The sequence below is a fragment of the Delphinapterus leucas genome, chromosome 14, assembly GCF_059928025.1.
Source record: "Delphinapterus leucas isolate spDelLeu-1000000601 "Yukka" chromosome 14, BTC_Dleu_Yukka2, whole genome shotgun sequence".
Taxonomy (NCBI): domain Eukaryota; kingdom Metazoa; phylum Chordata; class Mammalia; order Artiodactyla; family Monodontidae; genus Delphinapterus; species Delphinapterus leucas.
The window spans coordinates 49,702,288-49,726,010 of record NC_143142.1 but is presented as its reverse complement, the minus strand read 5'-3'; the positions used below and the strand labels follow the sequence as shown (position 1 = coordinate 49,726,010).

The 23,723-nt window shown below is 40.2% G+C and overlaps 1 protein-coding gene across 6 annotated transcripts in view; it reads right to left on the bottom strand.

The window, feature by feature from the left end:
* Positions 1 to 23,723, bottom strand: part of MAPRE2 (microtubule associated protein RP/EB family member 2) — a 163,162-nt gene that overhangs the window by 70,433 nt on the left and 69,006 nt on the right. For 5 of the 6 annotated variants that reach the window (XM_089895065.1, XM_089895066.1, XM_022586973.3 and 2 more), the window contains one exon: positions 1,756 to 1,883. The exons of the other annotated variant lie outside the window; for it this stretch is intronic. In XM_089895065.1, coding sequence (XP_089751191.1) covers positions 1,756 to 1,876 — 121 coding nt within the window. In that variant the 5' untranslated portion in view covers positions 1,877 to 1,883. The remainder of the gene's footprint in view (positions 1 to 1,755; positions 1,884 to 23,723) is intronic. 6 annotated transcript variants of the gene reach the window in all.

The following is a 23,723-nucleotide window of genomic DNA, read 5'->3' as shown; positions in this document are numbered from 1 at the left end:
GCGCGTCCGGAGCCTGTTGCTCCGTAACAGGAGAGGCCACAACAGTGAGAGGCCCGCGTACCGCAAAAAAAAAAAAAATTAGAGAGCTCCAGAACACACAGCAAGAACGGCACCAGAAAACTTGACTGAGTGGAGATTTGCAGTTGAGGAGCGTGCAACAGGGGCTGTTTCTGTCAGTAACTTTTAGAAGTCATTTCGAGAGGCCAACAACATATCTGGGGTGTCGTCATATTCTAAGTCAGCGTTTCTCTAGCTCGTACTGCAGGGCAAAGAACTGGCCGGTTAGCATCCATTACTGACCTCACAAATCACAGTATTGATATTAGAGGCCTGGGCGCAGAAAGGGTGGGTGAGGCAATGCCTAGGTTCTGGCCACCCTCACCTTCTTGCTCATGAGAAAATGGTGATGGGAGAAGAGGTGTCAGTAGATGGGAAGCTTGTCTGCTAGTCGATTCTAATCCAGTCTAGATGTGGAGAATGGAGAGTGTATTCACTGGGGGGTTGGATTCGGGCACATCTGAGAGTGACTAATGCGGGCGCTCCAAATTCTGATGGCACCGCATGAAATCCTTCTACACATGACCCACTGAGAAAGCCAGCAGAACGCCCTTCTGCTGCCCCAACACCACTGCACCAGCTCTACCTGATGACTATTTTGTACCTATCATGTCTCGTGGGATTTCACATGAATACATTTCAGTAATATTTTCTAGTAACACCATTTCCAGTCAGAGCCAGAGGCAGAGAGGAAATCTCTTACCTGTTAGTTCACAAGAAGAAAATACTTCCTGTTCCCAAAGGAAGACTATTTCTTTGATAAATACTCTAACCTAAGAATGAATTACTTTACTAGTGACATGTTCTTTAACAAGCCCCTACTTTATCATTAAAGTCAAATCTTTTTTTTTTTTTAAAACAAGTTTAGCTCAATATGCATTCCCTGCAGACCTACTTTATAGCAGGCAGGCAGGGTGCCACCGCAGACACATGACAAAGGATGAAACACAGTCCTGTCCTCAAGGGCTCTGGGTACCTTCAGGGGAGTAAGAGCTGGACCTTCCAACACAGTGTGGCATGCGTTATTCTGCAAGGGTGGGCACAGTGCTCCATGAACACTGTGGAGCCTGGGAGATCTGGGGAACCCTTCGGCGGGGGGGGGGGTCACAACCGAGTTGGATTTTAAAGTGTGAATGAGATTTTACTGCAAATGAAAAGAAGGGCAAAGGGAGCCTGAAAAAAAGCTGTGGGACGCAAAAGGGAAGGAGTCTTTAGGGAACAAAGAGTACTTTGTGGGGCTGAGGCACAGGGGAGAGAGATGTGGAGGAGGATGACACCGAGGAGACGGGTTGCAGCCAGAACAGAAAGGACCTTATCAGCCACATCAAGGAGTGGATTTTATACTGTAGAAAGGACAATGTGGAGCCTGGAAGGTTTTTAAGGAGAGGTGTTGCAGGATCCAATCTGCATATTAGGAGGAGACATGTGGTGGCTGACAGGGGGTGACGGAGAAGAGGCTGGGAGACCAGTTACAGAGCTTAAGCGAGACCGTTCATAACATGCGTCGTGGAGGCTCGATGCTCTTAGGTGGCCATCATTTTCGCCATATGTTCTTCAATTATATCTGGGCTTTCCCCCTTTAATTATATATCAATACGGATACATATATTTTTTCCTATCCAAAATACATCATCTGTGGTTCATAAAATCACATTCCACACGACAGGGAGTAAATGTTTATGTAAAAGGATCTCTTACCTGAACAAAGCTGTTCCACTTTCGTGTAGTTTAGAGATACTATGTCATTAACCCAGGCAATGATGTCATGTCGGCTCATAGTCTCCTGGGTTATCGAGGTAGAATACACGTTGACTGCCATTCCCCAGCTAGAAAAAACAAACAGTTTATTTACCTACAAGGAAAAAAATTAACTCAGAAAGATGACAGACATCCATTCAAGCTCTGGATCCCTGACAGAGCTCTAAGGCTTGTAAAAGTCCTGCTCTGGCTAAGCCCTTTCTCTTCCCTTTGTCTCTCTTCTATGTGTTTGCTATAATATGGTTAAATCTCATATATTGTTCGTGCAGTATCATTTTTTGTCTCCCTCAGCTTGACTCCAATGTTCTTCAGGTTCTGAGATTCCTAATCTCTCATGTAATTTAGTGAGTCACTTAGAAGGTAAGTTGGGGAATTCCCTGGTGGTCCAGTGGTTAGGACTCCACGCTCTGACTGCCAAGGGCCTGGGTTCTATCCCTGGATGGCGAACTAAGATCCCATGAGCCGCGCGGCCCAGGCAAAAAAAAAAAAAAAAAAGAAAAAAAAGAAAGTGAGTTGGGAATATTTTTTATCAGCTTTAGAGAAAAGGAAATTCACTTTAGAAACAGGTTACAAAAACACTCCATTAGAAAAAAAATCCTTGGGGCTTCTCTGGTGGCACAGTGGTTAAGAATCCACCTGCCAATGCGGGGGACATGGGTTCTAGCCCTGGTCCGGGAAGATCCCACATGCCGCGGAGCAGCTAAGCCCGTGCGCCACAACTACTGAATCTGTGCTCTAGAGCCCGAGAGCCACAACTACAGAAGCCCGCGTGCCTAGAGCCCATGCTCCACAACAAGAGAAGCCACCACAATGAGAAGCCCGCGCACCGCAATGAAGAGTAGCCCCCACTCGCCACAACTAGAGAAAGCCTGCGTGCAGCAACGAAGACCAAACACAGCCAAAAATAAATAAATAAATTTATTTAAAAAAAAAAAAGAAGAAAAGTCCTCACCTGATAGTCTCTATCAGTCTCTAAAAGCTTTGGATAAAGCCTTGAAAAAAAATATATACAAAAAGTATTTGGATAATCTGGAAGTCCTGCCTGACTGCACAAGTCTTCCTTTCAGCTATGATTGTTAATATACTCCTTCTGACCATTTCATGACACTTACTATTTCCCCCAACTTTTCGCAAGAGGAGCACACATTGGCCATAGAAAAGGTAACAGAAAAGGTTTGTTTTGCTTAAGATGCTTTGATAGCTAGAGTTTGGTGTAATTGGTTTCCTTTTCTTAATTAATAAACTTTATTTTTTAGAGCAGCTTTTGGTTCACTGCAAAATTGAGTGGAATGTACAGAGTTTTCCCACATACCCCCCTGTCCTCCACTGCCCCCCTCCAATCTCCCCAACTGGCTGGTACATGTTAAAATTGGTGAACCTACAATGATACATTATCACTCAGGTTCCATAGTTTACATTAGGTTCACTCTTGGTGTTATACATTGTGCAGGCTGTGACAAATGTACAGTGCCATGTATCCACCACTGTAGTACCATACAGAATAGCTTCAGTGCCCTAAAAATCCTCTGTGCTCTGCTGATTCATCCCTCCCTCCCACCATTCCTGGAAAACACTGATTTCTTTTAATGTCTCCATAGTTTTACCTTTTCCAGAATGTCACGTAGTTGGAACCATAGACTGGCTTCTTTCAGTAATGCACATTTAAAGTGCCTGCATGCCTTTTCATGGCTTGAGAGCTCACTTCTTTTTAGCGCTGAATAATACTGCACTGTCTCAATGTACCACTCACCTACTGAAAGACATCTTGGTTGCCATCAAGTTTTGGCAGTTATGAATAAAGCTGCTATAAATATCCACGTGCAGGTTTTTATAAGTTTTCATTCATTTGGGTAAATACCAAACAGCATGACTAATGGGTTGCAATGGTAAGAGTATATTCAATTTTATAAGAAATTACCAAACTGTCTTGCAAAGTCGCTGCACCATTTTGCATTCCCAACAGCAATGAATGAAAGTTACTATAGACTAGTTTGCATTTTCTAGAATTTTCTATAAATAGAATCACATAGTATATACATGTGTATGGCTTCTTTCATAAAACTGTGAGATCCATGCTGCACTGTACATCAGTAGTTCACACCTTTTCATTGCGGAGTAGTGCTCCATTGTATGTATATATTGAGTTTGTTTATTCATTTACCTGTTGATGGACATTTGGGTTGTTTACAGTTTGGGGCTATTATAAATAAAGTCATTATGAACATTAAAAAAAAAAGAAAGTTCTGGGACTTCCCTGGTGGCGCAGTGGTTCAGAATCCGCCCGCCGGTGCACAGGACACAGGTTCGATCCCTGGTCTGGGGGGGATCCCGCATGCCACGGAGCAACTAGGCCCATGTGCCTGCGCTCTGAAGCCCGTGAGCCACGACTGCTGGGCCCGCGCGCCTGGAGCCTGTGCTCTGCAGCAGGGGAGACCACCACGGTGGGAGGCCTGCGCACCAGCGGCGAAGGGTGGCCCCCACTCGTCGCAGCTGGAGGGGGCCCACGTGCAGTAGCGGGGACCCAACGCAGCCAAAAAATAAAATAAATAAATAAATAAATAAATAAATAAATAAAGGAACGTTCCTATTGCTTCATATCCTCACCAAAATTTGGTATTGTCGGTATTTTGGATTTTGGCCGTTCTAATAGGTGTGCAGTGGTAACAAATTCTTTTTAATATTTAAACCTGGTTGAAATTTTGCAATTTTACTAATTTTGTACAATTATCCCACATAATTTTTTATAAAATGCGTGTATATATATATATATACACTTTTATTTTGAAAGTTTTCTGATATATGCGAAAGGAGAGAGAATAGAATAACAAATCAGTTGTGTTCACTTCTTGGTTTCAACAATTATCTATACTTGGCCAATCTTGTTTCATTTATATTCCCATCAACACTCCCATCCTCCCACCCTCCACCTCCCAAGCCAGATTACTTTGAAGTAAATGCCAAGCATTATATGATCTCACCTCTAAGTATTTTTGTATGTGTCTCTAAAAGATAAGGACATTAAAAAGAAAACAAAACAACAGCATTATCACACCTAAAAATAAAATTTCTTAATATCATCAAATATGCATTATAATTGTTTCAATTTGTTTGAATCTGAATTCAAATAAGATTCATACATTGTGATTCTTTGATATGTACTTTCTTTTATCTATAGGTTTCTTCTCCATTTCTAATATTTCCCTTGCATTTAAAAAAACTGTTGTTGAAGGAATGGGTTGTTTGTCTTGTAGAATTTCCACAATCTAGGTTTTTCTCGCTGCATCCCATTGGTGTCTTTTAACATATTCCTCTGTCCCTTGTATTCCCAGAAACTGGTAATTTGACCTAGAAGCTTGCTCTGATTCAAGTTCTAATGGAGGAGAGGGGATAAGACTATTTCATGCAGTGTTTCAACTTCCATCAGGAGACACATACTGTCTGATTGACCCCTTAAGTGATATAGTTAGCCATTGATGGTATCTGCCTAGGTCCAACAACTCTTTAGAGACTTCAAAGTGATATTCTATTATTCATTCTTTTTTCTTAAATTGAAGTATAGTTGATTTATAATGTTGTATACATCAAAGTGATTCAGTCATACATACATACATATATATCCCTATGTATTCTTTTCAGATTCTTTTCCATTATAGGTTATTTCAAGTTATTGAATATATTTCCCTGTGCTCTACAGTAGGTCCCTGTCGTTTATCTATTTTATACTTACTAGTGTGTACATGTTAATCCCAAACTCCTAATTTATCCCTCCCCCTGCCCCTTTTCCCTTTGGTAACCATGAGTTTGTTTTCCATGTCTGTGAGTCTGTTTCTGTTTTGTAAATAAGTTCAGTTGCATTTTTTTTTTTTTAGATTCCACATGTAAGTGACATCATGTGATATTTGTCTTTCTCTGTCAGACTTACTCCACTTAGTGTGATAATCTCTAGATCCATCCATGTTGCTGCAAATGGCATTATTTCATTCTTTATGGCTGAGTAATATTTCATTTTATACACACACACACACCTGTCGATGGACACTTAGGTTGCTTCCATGTCTTGGCTATTATAAGTAGTGCTGCTATGAACAATGGGGTCCACGGATCTTTTCGAATTAGAGTTTTCCTCTTTCCTGGATATACGCCCAGGAGTGGTATTGCTGGATCATATGGTAGCTTTATTTTTAGTTTTTTAAGGACCCTCCATATTGTTCTCCATAGTGGCTGCACCAATTCACATTCCCACCAACAGTGTAGGAGGGTTCCCTTTTCCCTACACCCTGTCCAGCATTTATTATTTGTAGACTTCTTGTTGATGGCCATTCTGACCAGTGTGAGGTGGTACCTAATTGTAGTTTTGACTTGCATTTCTCTAATAATGAACGATGTTGAACATCTTTTCATGTGCCTATTGGCCATCTATATGTCTTCTTTGGAGAAATGTCTATTTAGATCTTCTGCCCATTTTGTATTGGGTTGTTTGTTTTTTGATATTGAGCTACATGAGCTGTTTGTATATTTAGGAAATTAAGCCCTTGTCAGTTGCATTGTTTGCAAATCTTTTCTCCCATTGTATTTTCGTTTTGTTTATGGTTTCCTTTGCTGTGCAAAAGCTTATAAGTTTGATCAGGTCCCATTTGTTTATTTTTGCTTTTACTTCTATGACCTTAGGAGACTGATCTAAGAAGGTATTGCTACGATTTATGTCAGAGAATGTTTTGCCTATGTTCTCTTCTAAGAGCTTTATAGTGTCACATCTTATATTTAAGTCTTTAAGCCATCTTGGGTTTATTTATTTTTTATAAATTTATTTATTTATTTTTGGCTGCATTGGGTCTTTGTTGCTGTGTGTGGGCTTTTTCTAATTGTGGTGAGCAGGGCCTACTCTTCGTTGTGGTGCACGGGCTTCTCATCGCAGTGGCTTCTCTTGTTGCGAAGTACAGGCTCTAGGTGCGTGGTCTTCAGTAGTTGTGGCACGTGGGCTCAGTAGTTGTGGCTTGCAGGCTCTAGAGCACAGGCTCAGTAGTGGTGGCGCACGGGCTTAGTTGCTCTGTGGCATGTGGGATCTTCCTGGACCAGGGCTTGAACCCATGTCCCCTGCATTGGCAGGTAGATTCTTAACCACTGTGCCACCAGGAAAGTCCGAGTTTATTTTTGTGTATGGTGTAAGAGAGTGTTCTAACTTCACTGATTTACATGTGGCTGTTCAGCTTTCCTAACACCACTTGCTGAAGAGACTGTCTTTTCTCCATTTTATATTCTTGCCTCCTTTGTTGAACACTAGCTAACCGTAGGTATGTGGGTTTATTTCTGGGCTCTCTATTCTGTTTCATTGATCCATATGTCTGTTTTTGTGCCAATACCACACTGTTTTGATTACTGTAGCTTTGTAGTATTGTCTGAAATCCATGAGGGTTATGCCTCCAGCTTTGTTCTTTTTCCTCAGGATTGCTTTGGCAATTCTGGGTCTTTTGTGGTTCCATATAAGTTTTAGGATTATTTGTTCTAGTTGTGTGAAAAATGTCATGGGTAATTTGATAGGGATGGCATTAAATCTGTAGATTGCTTTGGGTAGTATGGCCATTTTAACAATATTAATCCTTCCAATCCAAGAGCATGAGCTACCTTTCCATTTCTTTGAATGATCTTCAATTTCCTTTATCAATGTTTTATAGCTCTTAGCCTGTAAGTCTCTAACCTCCTTGGTCAGTTTTATTCCTAAGTCTTTTTATTTTTGATGCAATTTTAAAAGGGATTTTTTTTTTCTTTCTCTTTCTGATACTTCATTATTAGTGTAAAAAAGCACAACAGATTTCTGTATATAAATCTTGTATCCTGATACCTTGCTGAATTTGTTTATCAGTTCTAATAGTTTTTGTGTGGAGTCTTTAGGGTTTTCTATAGAGAGTTTCATGTCATCTGCATATAATGACAATTGTATCACTTCCCTTCCAATTTGGACTTTTATTTCTTTTTCTTGTCCAACTGCTGTGGCTAGGCCTTCCAATACTATGTTGAATAGAAGTGTTGAGAGTGGGCATCCTTGTCTTGTTCCAGAATTTAGTGGAAAGGTTTTCAGCTTTTCACTGTTGAGTATCATGTTGGCTGTGGGTTTGTCATAAATAGCTTCTATTATGTTGAAATACGTTCCCTCTATACCCATTTAGGTGAGGGTTTTTATCATGAATGGATGTTGAATTTCATCAAATACTTTCCCTGCATCTATTGAAATGATCATGTGGTTTTTGTCTTTTCTTTTGTTGATGTGGTGTATCACACTAATTGATTTGCACATGTTGAACCATCCTCATGACCCTAGGATGAATCCAACTTGATCATGGTGTATGATCCTTTTTATGTGTTGTTGGATCCAGTTTGCTAATATATTGTTGAGGATTTCTGCATCTACATTCATCAAAGATATTGGCCTGTAATTGTCTTTTTTGGTAGTGTCTTTGTCTGGTTTTGGTATCAGGGTGATGGTGGTTTCATAGAATGACTTAGGGAGTGTTCCCTCTTCTTCAGTCTTTTGGAAGAATCTGTGAAGGATCAGTATAAGTTCTTTTTTGCATGTTTGGTAGAATTCCCCAGTGAAGACATCTGGTCCTGGACTTGTGTTTTCAGGGAGTTTTTTAAATTACAGATTCTATTTAACTTCTAGTGATCGGTCTGTTCAAATTATCTACTTCTTCTTGATTCAGTTTGGGTGAGCTGTATGTTTCTAGAAACTTGTCCATTTCTTCTAGGTTGTCCAATCTGGTGGCATATAATTGTTCATACTATTCTCTTATGATTTTTTGTATTTCTGCAGTATTGGTTGTTATTTCTCCTCTTTCATTTCTTATTTTGTTTATTTGAATCCTCTCTCTTTTCTTCTATTCATTCTTGATTTATTAGCTAGAATAATTCTACAAAGAGAAATTTGCCCTTTGAGATACTGAGCATATAGGAAAGGCAAGATAGATGCCCGATTCTTTCCTTTTATTTACAGATTTTCAAAACAATGAGGTAAGTTCCTAATATTCTCCAAATACGACCAATGAGGTTTTTATTTTTTAAGTGTAATTATGAACTCATGGATTTAAACACATTTGATACGTTTCAATCCAATGCAGTTTATGCCTTTATTCAAACTGGTTTCTAGGTTCTTTTGAGAAGATCCTAGTAGTCTTTGCTAACTTCCCTGCTTTCTGGTATGACAAAATGCTTCAGGCTTGACTTGTACCTTTGCTGCCTTAGACCTAAAACCAGTCATTTCTCCAAGGGTTCCTTATTCCCTTGGTCACAAATGGTATTTGGAGATAATATTTTTAAGCACGACTATATAGGACAGAAAAATCTAGTCTTACGCGTTTTACACAAAAATCTATACATTTATGAAACAGTTGTGTTTGGAATTCTTATTAATCCTAAAGCAACAAAAATCTGCTTTTTACTTAAAGTGCTAAGTAAAGATTTTATTATTTATTGATAGGTATAAAAATAAATATCCACCCATCCCCAGAAGCACCCTTGTCTCTAGATTCTCTTGCCCTGAAGATCTAAAAAAACTCATGTCACTGACATCCCAGATAATGTGACTACGGTAACTGCTTTTCCATAACATTATTAAAAGGTTTTTCATTTTTTGGTTAATAACTTCCACTGTTTTCTTTAGTCTATCACTTAGTAAACAAAACCATTTGCTTTTAGTTACTAGTCAATTTTTAAAATCAACTATGTATATTACATAAAACCTCAGAAAAAAATTCAAAATTTTAAGTGTTTTGGACAGTCTGGTATAATTTTCACATACTGGCATAACTTTTGGCAGTTCACGTACTTTTCTAATGGCTTTGCCTATAGGCAGTAGTGAGAAGCTTTTGCTTTACCAGGCGATGTATTGATGGAGGATGAGGCACCAAGGCCCAGAATTGTGCCAGATGGCATTAAGCCAAGTTGGGATGAAATTTTTGCTCTAGATGACTTAAAAACAAAACTAAACGCAAAGTGGAACAGACACAATCAGATCTGTGTTTTAGAAAGATAATCCATATATAAGTGAGTAAAGATGTTCTGTGGTTAAATAGAAAGAAATGTACAACCAAAGGGCAGGTAGAGGAGTTATGATAGCTTTTAAAAAAATCCATAAGAACAAGGAAGCAAGTCATTCGCTGCAGGTTCTGTCGATGAATCACACTCTTTTCTGCACCTTTACTGACAACGTTCACCAAAGGACAACAATCCTTTCATATCAAGACAGTCGGCTCACAACAGCAAGTAAAACATTGTCTGCCGTCAAGGAGCTCATTAAGATGACCAGGTAAACAGTGGAATAGCACCTGATTTTTGCTTTATTAATGCTCCAGTTAATTAGTTACCAGACTCACCACTCTAACCTCTACCACATCCCCATCTCCATCTGACACAACTGCAATCCCTAGAAACCCTGCAGTAAAAACAACCATTGTTAAGGGACCTGTGGGAAAACTAGGATAGAGGACAGAGTAAGGGTGAATCAGTCAAGGTTAGGAATATTTCCTTACATTTTCTAAAATAAAACATTAACAACACATTAAATAGATTTCCATACCTACTTCAAATTAACAGCAATGGACTCAACACAGTTAATTTCTATTTACCATCCATGCTGATTAGAATATTCTTATCATCTATCTTGCTCCAAATTTTACCAAGATACTTCTAAATTCATTTCACTTTGTGGTTATCTCTCACTCCCTTTATTAGTTCCCCATCCAAATGTGTGGCACCTTCAGATTTTAGGAGGGAGAGCTGAGTCCCGATTCTCTCTCTGCGGAGAGGGAAGTGCTCTTCCCAACCTCTAGTAAGTCAGGGGGCAGCTAACATAGAAAAAGAATTCTATTCCTGCTCTGCCCATCCACTTTTTTCTCCCCCTAATTCCTTCAGAAAAAAGAAAACTTTTTCTTTCTACAGGTGCAACTTCAATACCTTCAAGCGTTAATTATTCAAGTTGACTCAACAGTTTGTAGAAGAAAATTTATATTTTTCCAAATGTTAAACTCAGGGTTGGTGGAGTTTAACAGTCTTAGCTCTTCTGTAGATATCCACTAGAATCTGAAGATTTCCTTATAATTTCCTGGATGTCAACCTATATTACAATATAAAGGTGAAAGTACTGGTCCCTGCTTATTCTTCAGAAGTGTTGTGTGGATAACAAAAGGAAATTTTCTATCATTTTAGAGTTAAAGTGATTCCATGCTTCCGTTTTGATTCTTGAAAAAATCCCTTGAGGGGAGCCAGTCAGGAACTGTATTCTTCCCTGACAAATGTGGATTCCTAGTCCTTTTGAAGGTATGAATTAAAACAATTCGAAATATTAATTTTTTAAAAATGTACTGAGTAATTTCCAGAGACTCAGGCAAGCAAAGTAAGTGGCTACGAAAGGTAAGGTAATACCGAATGCTACAGAATAAGGAGCCAATGCACTGTGCATGGTTTATTCTGTTTGGATCTTCAGCATGCCTTTTCCACAGAAATAACTGTTTATTCTTCGATGACCTGACATCTGTTCTTTAGAACAAGCATTTCTCTCGTTGTCAGCCTTGTAAAAAAGGAAGTCAAAGCACTGTCCTCTTATTTGTGGCTTTCAGTCGGAACTTTAACCAGATCACTATGTGTTTAAAACCTGGTAAGTACAAAAGCACTGAGAGCAGTAGGTAAGGGACAATTTTCTGGAATGTCAGTCTCTGGGTCACATATTTTGAAAATGGCATTGAAATTTTATTTTAAAATGAATTTGCACAGCAGAAATTAACACAACATTATAAATCAACTATACTTCAATAAAATAAATTTTACGAAATGAATTTGCATCCATTGCTTCTTCTTGAAAGTAAACCAATAATCACCATATAGTTTACACAATTTCTGTGAATGTCCAAATGCCTTTCTGGGAAGCTGGCACTATATATATATATATATATATGTGTATGTATGTGTGTATATATATATATGTATATATTTTTTATTTTTACAAGTGAGAGAAACAAAAACACAGAAAAATGAAAATCCCTTCATACCTCGAGCAGGTGAAGTCGTATTTCTGGCTTGTCTGTGGATAGTGACCACTGACACATGTGACTTCAGAAAAAGGCCAGCCTCAGGCTGAGGGCCAGTGTGTTGATTTTGCCCCATTTCAATCTTGTATTCAGCACTTGGGGGTGCAGGCAGGAAACGTACGGCAAGTTTATGCCTTGCAGCAGTCGCTCAGCCATAGAAATGAGAAATTACATTTCTGCTACTGAAACAAAAGGAGTTTTATGGACTGAGGCTTGAGCTCGCCTACTGAACAAAGCCTGGATAAAGACTTGGCAAGCCCCGAACCGTGGAAACCAAAACATGGATTCTACCACCTTACTAGTCATGGGCCCCTAAACCAGTTACAAAATAGTCCACAGTTGTGTCCAAGAACAAACTGGGCAAGGTTTATTAATTATTCCAGAGGAGTGTCTCTTCAAAATGTAGCAAACACGTAAAATGTCATAGCTAGCATTATATATGTGCCCTTCAACTGGAATTATTTCTTATGTAATTCATTTCATCTCTCCGCCCCACCCTTGCCAATAGACCACAGCCACACTGTGTACATTTAGGGGGAAACGTGACTGATCACTCCATTTGGAGGAAAACGCAGTGTTTTTTCAGCAGGGCTCACAATAAACCAGGTGTCTCAGGATCCTGGCTCTGATGCTGTTTTGGGTGTGTGGCTGTAAGGAGAGGGGCTTGAGAAATTAATTTTGGGAATGAGGCATATGGAACCTATTTTGATTTTGATTTTTTTTTTCACAACTATCGTCTGAGTTTGCCAGAATTCCCAAGTTTAGACACGACCATCTGCAGAAGAACTGCCTTCCGTAAGTGGTTGACTTCTGTCTGCTGCTCTGTAAGTAGGCTCTGTTTGGCTTTGATTTACCCCAAACGCATTTTGAAGCTGAACCTTTAAAAGCCACCCCGCCCCCGCTCCCCTGCCCCACCCCACACACCCTGACTTAAGTTACTTTCTTTATTTCATTCCCTAAAGGAGTCTATACACAACTGGAAATTTCATGTTCAATATAAAATGTTCTGTAAATTCACTCCCCCCACGGCAATATACTCTGTTCACACAATTTTGCACTGACAACTGACAACTATACCCATGTCTGTGACCATCTTTCTTCTCTCTCTCTCATAACAATCTGTATTTTCACTGGGGGAAGTAATCCACCTCCACCAGCCTAAGACCTACACATGCAATCCACCCTCTACCCAGTTACAAAACAAAGAACAGACTGGAAAAGAGGTATGAAGAATAATGGCATTTTTCTTTCACCTGGGAAACACATCTTTGAGCTTGGGCACATAAGGATTTCTGAAGTCCATTAATAATCTATAATCTGAGTGGTTTCTTACGTAATGTCTAAAGGTATCAATGCTTCATAGGAAGCCATGTCCTGCTGACCAAAACGGCTCTGAAGTCTCCATATATGTCAAGGTGGAGAAGTACCTGTGAGTCACAAGAACACTTTCTTTACCAATCACTGGACTTACACTTGGTCTAGGTCAAGGCCTCACCTTTAATTCCCTTCCCACAGGGCTGTCCTTTGGTTCACATTTTTTAGCATTGTCAAGGTTGGTCTGTTCCTACATACTAGGTAAAGGGAGGTGCATTATTTCAAACACACTCGTAAATGTGGCTTTTACTCAGAAAGAATTTGGGGGGGGGGTCATCCTAACAGAAATAGCCATTTTGCAAACACTTCTATGTACCCACAAGTATTATGATAAGAGTTTAAAAAGAGATCAAGACAATCACTGATCTAAAAATGAATTATTTCCTTCTCTTACAAGCGGCATCTTTCTAAAGTAACCTGTAAATATACACTGAAGAAAAGAAGTGTATATTTATACCCACTGATTAAATATGGAGACAAAGGAAGGAACTCCAAAAGTTGTTCATCAACCTGAGGGGGGGATGAAGAGATTGGGTCCCAATGGCAGACATTCACTTAAATGTCAGTTTTCCTCTGCAAAGCTTTGTAACAACAGAAATAGATTCTGCCTGAGTGTCTGCTTCCTGGCTCCCTCCTCACAAAAGGCTGATGTGAAATCCCTGTGGCTGTCCCTGATAATGAACTGGGCATCCGTTGGGAGTAACTGCTAAGTGTCCCCTGAACCAGAAACTTCTCCGCCTTTCAGCTGTGCATAATTCATTCTCCAGATTCAATACCGTGAGGGGGAGGATTTAAACATCTCACCAAGGAAAGAGTATCTCCAGATAATTCTCGATTCATCATTTGCTCTTTATTTGCGACCCAGAATATGGGGGCAGGGGGACAGTATTTGGTTGGGGAGGGAGATCAGGATGGAGGGAAGCTGGAGTCACAGAGGGTCTCTGAAAGACAAACACTGACAAGATGAAATCTCCCTGGAGAGACATTCTGGAAACTGTATTGAGTTTCATTGAAAATTGGGTATTAAGGCTTCCACTTAACTTGTGGAATAATTGACGGCTGCATGGACTCTAGGGCTGGGAGGGGAATTTGAGGGGTCATTTATTGTCTTCAGGTAATAATAACACACTTAAGCCACCGTGGGCAGATGTGCATCTGTTTTATTTTTACAGGGCTCTACGACTGTCTTATGGGATGAGACAGACAACGCAAAACGGACTCTTCCAGGCACCAGCCCTCCCCAGAGAGCTAAGCGGGGGCAGAGGCCTGGGTGCAGTACTGACTTTAGACAAGGACAGCAGAGAAGCGTCAAGATACACCCACAATTATAAAATGCATATATTTTATTAAAACACAGGATGTGAAATATACTAATTTTTCCTCGAAATTAGGCTATTCACAATTTAGAGCTGGTGAAGAAAACCAGTGTAAAAGAACTTTAATACTAAGCTGCTTAGAGAAACACTGCATAAAATAAGAGGTTTATCAGAGGGCACATTAGCCTGCTCTTTATTCCAGGCTCTTCCAAGCGGCCTACCATTGCGACTATTAATGTGCCCTTCGTGATCATCCACTGCTTGATGATAATGCTTTTAATCGTGCCGCAAAGCTCCATGTCGTCTCACAATCAGAGGTCCTACCTCCAGCTAATCATCGCCATCTCCCAGAGAGAATGAACAGAACATGATACCCTTTTGCACGGTGTCCATCCCATCTACCATTAACTGTTCCTTCTAAAAACAGAGATCAAGCTCCTTCCTGCCATATCACCAAGTATTCCAAGGACTATTTTTTAAAAACAGAATATGATTACAACAGATTTCTCCAACCGCCTGCAAAAGGAGACTCTCTAACTAGCCTTGAAAATCAACCTCCACTTAACAGCCTTGTGGTTATCTGCGTGAAGCCCACCAGGTACTATTCAGTAGGTGGCTCCTCAGCTTGGCTACTCCCAATATTGTAAGGAGATGAAACAGAAATGCAATTTTCAAGATAGCATACACATATAAGTATAACTGAATCACTCTGCTGTACACCTGAAACTAACACAACATTGTAGATCAACTAGACTTCAATAAATTAAAAAACAAAAAAACACTCCTGCATGGCTCCACCCCCTAAAGTCCAGAGAGTGATTGTTTAGCTTGACTGAGATTTTGAGGTCATGCTGAATGATGAAAGACATAGACGATTTGTGTTCATTTATTCAATGTGTTAAAATTGCATGCTAAGTAAAATATTAATTGATTTGTTAAAAAAAAAAAACCCAGCACATAAAGGTTTTGGGTTTTTAAATTCAGAATTAACAGTCAATTGCTACGGCCCTGAAACGACTTGGAAACTTGGCTCTTATCCAAGGAGTGAAGAAATTTGGGAATTCTAAAAGTCTTTTGTGGCATTCATAACATTCACGGACATGAATGAAATTCAACTGCGTATAACGGAAGCAAAAAGTTTAAAGCCACAAGCACACACACACACACGCACACACACACACGCATGCACACACACACACACACACAAACGCACACACACACACACGCCATATGGTCAGAAATGCAACTGACTATAACTGATCACATTTGCCTAAATGTCCATCTGTTTCAAACAGTGAGTGGCTTAGTCCATGCTCTGAAAATAACTTCAATGACCCAGAGCTCATTCCCATGCCACAGGCTTGGCTGTCCTCCTCAGGGCACCAACTTTTGCCCAGTCCCCCCGCCCCTCCTCAACTTGGCTCCGGGTACATCCACTCGATCTGGACCATATGCCTTCTGTTTAACTTTCCTAGCCCTACTTGGCTCTGTTCCTTCTCACCCTGACCTTAGCTCTCTCCCATGATCCTAAGTCATTTCCAGTCCCAAGCCTCCCCCACCCCGCATGACCTCGGGTCAACCCTTCAGGGCATGGGTGCTGCTGCCACCATGGTGGGCGGTCATGCTCAGTTGCTAATGCCCCCTGCATAAAACCAGGTGCGTAAGACGTAGCAGAAGAGTATGTGATGACTGCATGAACACACCACCAATACCAGGCAAAGCCGGGTGGGGGGCAAATTTTGTTAGAAGCGCCCCCCACCTCCGGTTCTGAACTATTTTGTGCTCTTGGTGGTGCTGATTCCTCCTCAGGTACTTCTCATCCTCAGCTGTGTGACTTCCTGAAAACTTCACGTAATAAAAAACAAATGAGGGACGACAGCTTCAAGGTTGATCCTTAGGGATAATTGGGGCTCAAGGTCTTACGCGAAGGAAGGGGTCATTCCCAGCACTTGGCACCATGGGTTACATCTCATGCTTCAGGTTCAGCTCAAATGTCACCTTCTCAGCAAGCCCTCCCTGACCACACTCTAAAGTGGCCTCCTCCAGGTACTCCTCCACCACCTGTTCTTTCCTCCGTGATACTAACACAAGCTGTGATTATCCCGTTAGTTTACTGTCTGTCCACTACCTCTTGCCCTAATGAAGTTAGCTCTATGAAGGCAGGTTCTTTATAGAATACATTTTGTTACCGTGTGTCTCCTATGTCTAGAGCAGTGCCTGGCACATAGTGGGTGCACAGTAAATAAAACCCGAATGGATGCATGTGAGGGAGAATTTCGTGGGGAGGAGAAAGTTACAGGGTTCCCGAAATCATGCCATGTAAGCCAACTGTCAATACACGTCTCTAGTGCTGTGTGAGACGGTCAGGTGAGCATAAATTAGGGTTGAGTGAACTAAAGGACTCTGGTGTCTGCTGTCTAAGAGAAAGAAGGGAGTAGAGAAACATGCCATTCTTCATGTCTCCAACACCAGGATGAAAAGCGCACTCACTATTTGTACACATTTCAGCTTCATGAGACCACTAATCTGGCTTCTAACCCCAGAGCTACCACCAACCAGCTAGGCGAACTTGGGCACATGTGCCTAACCTCTTTGGATCTCCTTTCCTTCCCAGGAGTACGTAGTTAACACTCATCTTCTCATTTAGTCTTCACGGCAATGCTATGTGACAGCTACTGCATTTATGCCATGATGGAGGAGAAGGTACACAGGCTCGGGGAGAGTTAGGCACTCACCCAGTCACAATTATTAAATGCAAGAGCTGGGATCTGGACCCAGGGCTGATTCCAGGAATCCTGCCCTCAACCAAGTCCCTTTCTGCTCTCGGGTTTTATGATGTCACGAGAGTAAGTGAAAAGAAGACAGACTTCCAAGTGTGAATACCACTGTGGCCTTGAATAAAAACCATTTTTCCTTTTTTTGTGCTACCAAGTCCTCATTGTACATTTTCCCTTTAACCAAGATGATCTTTTAACATAAGTTTCCCTGAAGAAGAGCCTGAAATGGAGAGATTTGGGTAACTAGTTTTACTCAGTTTAATGCTGGGAATGATTTTTGGCTCAAAAACCTGCCAGCTGTAACATATAAGCCATGCTAATATTTTAGGAATCACCACATTTTGCATTTCTAGTTACTACGTATCTTGGACTCAAGTCTCTCAATTTTCTTTCTGTGGTAGCTTAGTCAAAATGGACAGAGACCACGTACACTATTACTGCTTACAATTTTTTTCAACTAATAAAAGGCTTCAGATTAATGTCTCGACTATGTGTTTAAAAAAATCAATTTCTTCAAAAACAAATACCAAACACAAATCTCTGGGTATCTCACTCTTAGAGACTGGTGCCTATCCAAAGGTCTGTATTTACACTGTGGCAAAATTCATTTTTAAATATATGAGAACATTCTGAAACGGAAATGGAAACTGAAGTACCAATAAAATTAAGCCCAAAAGAAAAAGGGAAGTACAGGCCAGTGTTAAAATATGTCCCAGTGAATTTAACTCTAAAATGGATGATATACACCCACATACCCCCAGCCCTGTCCATGCCACCCACTCTTCTTAATTCTTTCCTTAAACTTCTTAAATACCACCTTTAGTTGACAAGGTACTGATTGGCTTTCTACCCCAAACCCACTCCCCAACCCCAGAGGACATCCTGTGAATTACATCCAAGATGGCTGCAAGTCATGAGCACAGGAAATGGAAATTTCTGTCTAAGATTAGTCATGTTCAGCCAAACTGGTGTAGCAGTGAGGAAATACTATCAAAACTTGGAGCACTATTTCATCACCAGTTCCCCAGGCCATCATTCCCCAAACTTCCTTTCCCAGGTGAAATGATTCATTTAGGCCAGAGAATAAACTCCCCGCTATCTGCCTACAATTCCACCCCAGAGTCAGTGTTCATCCTTCTTTCCCCTTCCCTAGTTTCCTGCTACTCTTGTCTGGGCAACCAAACACCAATCCTATCTGCCTTGTATTGGAGTAGAAGAGTTTTGTTTGTTTGTCTGTTTTAAGCCAATAAACTCATTTACTATTTATTTATGGGAATGAAGAAAGGGCGGATAGACTTGCATCAAAATACCCAACAGCCCCTGACAAAAATCAGTTCACACACACACACACACACACACACACACACTCACTCTTAACCTGCAGTACCTCTCCACTCTCCCATCTGCTGCCTTTTCACAGGTCAAAAGTTAAAACATTTCCAGCCATCAGTGTAAGAACACTGTGATTCTCAAAAGGAAGTGCAGACACTGAGCATGTGAGGAAAAAGTGGATAAGAACTGTGCCATCTTCAAACTGAATCAGGTACAGAAATACCAGAGGGGCAGATACACAGTCAGACCCTTGGGTTTAGGAAAGAGTTGGATGTATAGCAGTTACTTGAATCGAAGCCTCCTGTTTTGATTCTGCAGCTCTACGGTATGAGGACCCCCAGGAGCAAAGGACAAAATTTAATATACTGTTGTAGTTTAACAAACGTGGGGGATTGTGGTCCCTGCTGAATTTGGAATGTTTTGTTAAACGTGGGATAAAGACAGAAAAATAACAGTTGATTGATGAGCACTCAGAAATTATTAAGGGAAAGGAAATTACTTATGAGAAGACTTTATGAACAACTTGACTAAATAGAGATGTTACTAGAGACAGGAAAGTCTAAAGGCATTCGGGGAGTAAATGACGTGAGTTCCAGAGTGAATATGTATGTTAAAAATTGACCAGTATTTGAGTCAATTTGAATGGATGAAATTTGGCAAAGTGTCTCCCCATCCTGCCCCCATGCCTAGTTTCTAGGTTCCTAAGATTAATTTAACTTAGCGACTTTAAAACATATTTTAAAAATGAATTTGAATTCAGCAACTGAGTATAATTGTAACTTTTTTTTTTTTTTTTTTGCGGTACGCGGGCCTCTCACTGTTGTGGCCTCTCCAGTTGCGGAGCACAGGCTCTGGACGTGCAGGCTCAGCGGCCATGGCTCACAGGCCCAGCCGCTCCGCAGCATGTGGGATCTTCCCGGACCGGGGCACGAACCCGTGTCCCCTACATCGGCAGGCGGACTCTCAACCACTGCGCCACCAGGGAAGCCCAATTGTAACTTGTGTGTGTGTGTGTGTGTGTGTGGTTCCCCAGACTTAAACCAAAGGTCTGATATTATACTGGTTGACCCAAAGTCTCAAAGACCTAGTTTACTTTACTTCAGTGTTAGTTATTGTTATACTAAGCATAATAAACACAATTAATACCATAAAAATATTAATTGACTCTATATATTTTTGTGTATATATGCTACAAAGGATTAATTCCTATTTTAAATTAGGGTTAAAAAATCTCATAATAGTTTGATGAAGCAAAGAAAACAATTTCAAGGTAGAATGCTAGTTTAAAAAAACTACTATTTTTAAAAAGTAGATGTCAAAGTGCTATTTTTTTATTTTTAAAAATATTTTTATATTAAAAAATCAGTACATTTTCACTAGAGAAAAAGTAGAAAATAAAGATAAAAATAAAATTAAAGACCTCTTTTATATGAGTGTGTGGGGTGTGTGTATTTTAAACATGTACATTTATAAAAACAGTTATACGCACACACACACACACACATACACTAGATTTAATAGTGTGCCCCCTGGAATTCACGTCCACTCGAAACCTCAGAATATGATCTTATTAGGAAAGAGAGTCTTTGCAGGTGTAATTAGATAAGATGAGGTTAGGGCCCTAAATTCAATGACTGGTGTTCCTTATGAGAAGACCGTTTAGAGACCCAGAGAGACACAGATACACAGGGAAGGAAGTCATGTGATAAGAGAGCAGAGAGTGAAGTGATGCGGCTACAAGCCAAGGGACACAGAGGGCGACCACGCAGAAGAGGAAAGGAATGAATTCCCTTCAGAGCCTTCAGAGGGAGCAGAGCTCTTCCATCACCTTCATTTCAGACTTCCAGCCTCCACAACTGTGAGAGAATACTTATCAAGCCACCTAGTTTGTGGAAATCTGTTACGGCAGCCCTAGGAAACCAATACAATACATACGTATTTTTGTACTAATCAGCTTACTTCTCTTAACATATTGTGAACATTTTCCTTATCTTCTTCATGTGTAGTACTTGCACTACATTTCATTGTTCAGATATACCATAATATACCCGATTCCAGATTTTATGTTAACATATTTAATTCCTAGAACTTCTAGTTTGGTCTAGTTTCCTCTCTTTTTCAGTTATTATTTCAGGACAACAGAACCAGCAGTCACTTAAATGCAAACAATGACCAAATCATTGTTGGCTCACATAAAAAGATCTGGACGTTCGTCTATGTCCTATAATTCTTTTTTTTTTTTTTGCGGTACGCGGATCTCTCACTGTGGTGGCCTCTCCCGCCGCGGAGCACAGGCTCCAGACGCGCAGGCTCAGCGGCCATGGCTCACGGGCCCAGCTGCTCCGCGGCATGTGGGATCCTCCCGGACCGGGGCACGAACCCATGTCCCCTGCATCGGCGGGCGGACTCTCAACCACTGCGCCACCAGGGAAGCCCATGTCCTATAATTCTTTAGGTGATTTTGGAGCGAGGTTTAGTTGTTTGCTAGTTATTGTCCTTAAAGCCAAATGGACACCATCGGTTCTGGGCTCCCTTGTTAACAGGAAAGGAAGCAAGCAATCATCTTATAAAAAAAAAAGTCATGTTCTTGGCCATCGTAAACTAAGGGAATCACAGGATGTCCTGTCGAGTGGTATTTGGCTTCCTTTCATGGAACAACCTCAATTAAAGCAAAAAGAACACTTTCAACTCTCAACTGATCCTCGAGTGGCTATAACTTGCTCAGTCCTAAACAGAGCACGGAAAATAATCATCCATGACCTAGACAGCAAGAGATTACTGCCATCATAGAAGCAGTAATTCAGCTGAAATCTGGCCTCACGGTTTTGCAATGAAATGAATAAGTGACAGATGAAAGAAGTTGCACTCAAAATCTACTAGTAGACCTATGGCATTTGTGAAGTCACAAGTGACCTTTATTTTATAGTATCTTTGGGTTTTGAAACATATGTGGTTAAGAAATTTGGTTTTCAGCTGCAAAGATTCTGGAAGCCAAGCATTCCTACCCTTTCAAAAATCACAAGGGCCCTCAGCAGATCCTTTCAGGTAAACCTAGGACCTTACTGGGCTTTTGCTTCCCAGTTTCTAAACTCTACTTGAGGCAATTTCTCCTTAGAGGTTTTGAGAAGTCAGGAGCCAAACTGGCAACAACAACAGAAATGCCAAATTAGACAGAATGAAAAGGAGTGAGCAAGATTTAAAAAAAAAAAAAAAAAAGGGCGGGGGAGGCATGTAATGCTTTGATTATCCTGGGCAAAATTTCGAAAGTATGAAAATGGCTCCTTGCTCTCTTTAAAGAAGAAAACGTTTCTACACACATTTTCCTTTTAAATTCAATAGCAGAAAGTTTCATACAGCGTTAAGGGAACACTCAATAGAAAGAAAAGAGTATCTACAGAATTACAGGGTTCTTCCCCACAGAGTTAAAAGAGCATCTCATATCTATCAAGGCCCCAAAGAAAACACAGCTCCAAAATTTAACTCTTTAATATAACTTTTTAAGTGGATTTAGTGGTTTTTCCCTGAGTTAATATAATGATCCTGTTATTACTTTGCAGTCTATTTTAATAGAATCATTTAATATATATTTACTAAGAGCTGGACCTAATTGCTAGAAAAGGCAGTGGGGATAAAGAACACGTAGAAGAAACTATTCTTCTTCTTGAGAGGTATTATATTCAGGTTAAAAACACAAGACTCAAACCCATTAAAATCTAAGTCAAGACTATATTATAGTATCTAGGTTATACTTTTTATAATCCTCTTATAACAATAAACCAACTAATTTTTTTAAACAGGCAAAGCATCTGAACACACACTCCATTAAATATACACAAATGGCCAATAAACACATAAAAGACACTGAACATCATTAATCATCAAAAAAACATAACTTAAAATCTCAACGGTATACCTGTACACATCTGTAAGGATGGCCAAATTGAAAAGACTGACAATACCAAGTGTTGACAAGGATGTGAAGCAACTGGAACTCTCCTACGCTTCTGGTAGAAACGTGAAATGGTACAACCACATTGGACAACTATTTGCAGTTTCTTAAGTTTCTTAAACACCAATGATATTACCCAAACATTCCACTCCTAGATATTTACCTCAGAGAAATGAAAACATTTGCTCCACAAAGATTTATACATGAATATTCATAGAAGTTGTATTCATAATTGCCAAGAACTAGAATCAACCCAAATGTTCACAAGCTGGTAATTGATAAAATATGGTATAGCCATACAGTGGAATACTACTCAGCCACAAAAAGTAATGATGTGCTGGTAAACCCAACGTGGATGAATCTCAAAATCATTACGCCGAGTAAAAGAAGTCAGACACTAAAGAGTACGATTTGTATGATTCCATTTATATAAAATGTAGTCTAATTTACAGTGACAGAAAGCAGAGCAGTGGTTGCCTGGGGCTGTGGACAGAAGACATATGAACTGCAAAGGGTACCAGGAATCTTTTGGGAGTGATGGCTTCAAAGGCATACATACCACCAATACTCATGGAATCATATACTTTAAATGGATACAGTTTACGGTATGTAAAATTAATTCTTAATAGAGTTGGTAAGGTGGGGGACAGCACAGTATAATTTGTTTGAATTTTTCCCAGACTGAATTTGAACTTTTAATGAACATCTGCTATGTGCCAGGTATTGTAACAAGTACCGACGGCACAAAGGTCATAGCTTATTATAAAGACAGGGTAAAAGGGTACATTGAAATTACAAGCAACAGTACTAGCTAACACTTTTAAAGGCATTTACTTTTGCACCATTCACTGCTTGGTATACTTTATATTCCATATCTCATTTAAGTCCTCATTAAGAACTGTGAGGTTGATGCTATTATTATTTCCATTAGCACATTAGGAAAATGAGGCTTAGAGAGGCTAAAAAATTCACCCTGGATGAAACGGTTAGAAAGGGGTGGCAGAGTGTCTCATGCCAGAGCCCAAGCTTTGCCTGCTACTGCTCCCTGCTTCTCTGAGCAGCAATCTGGGACTTTCAGAGCCCC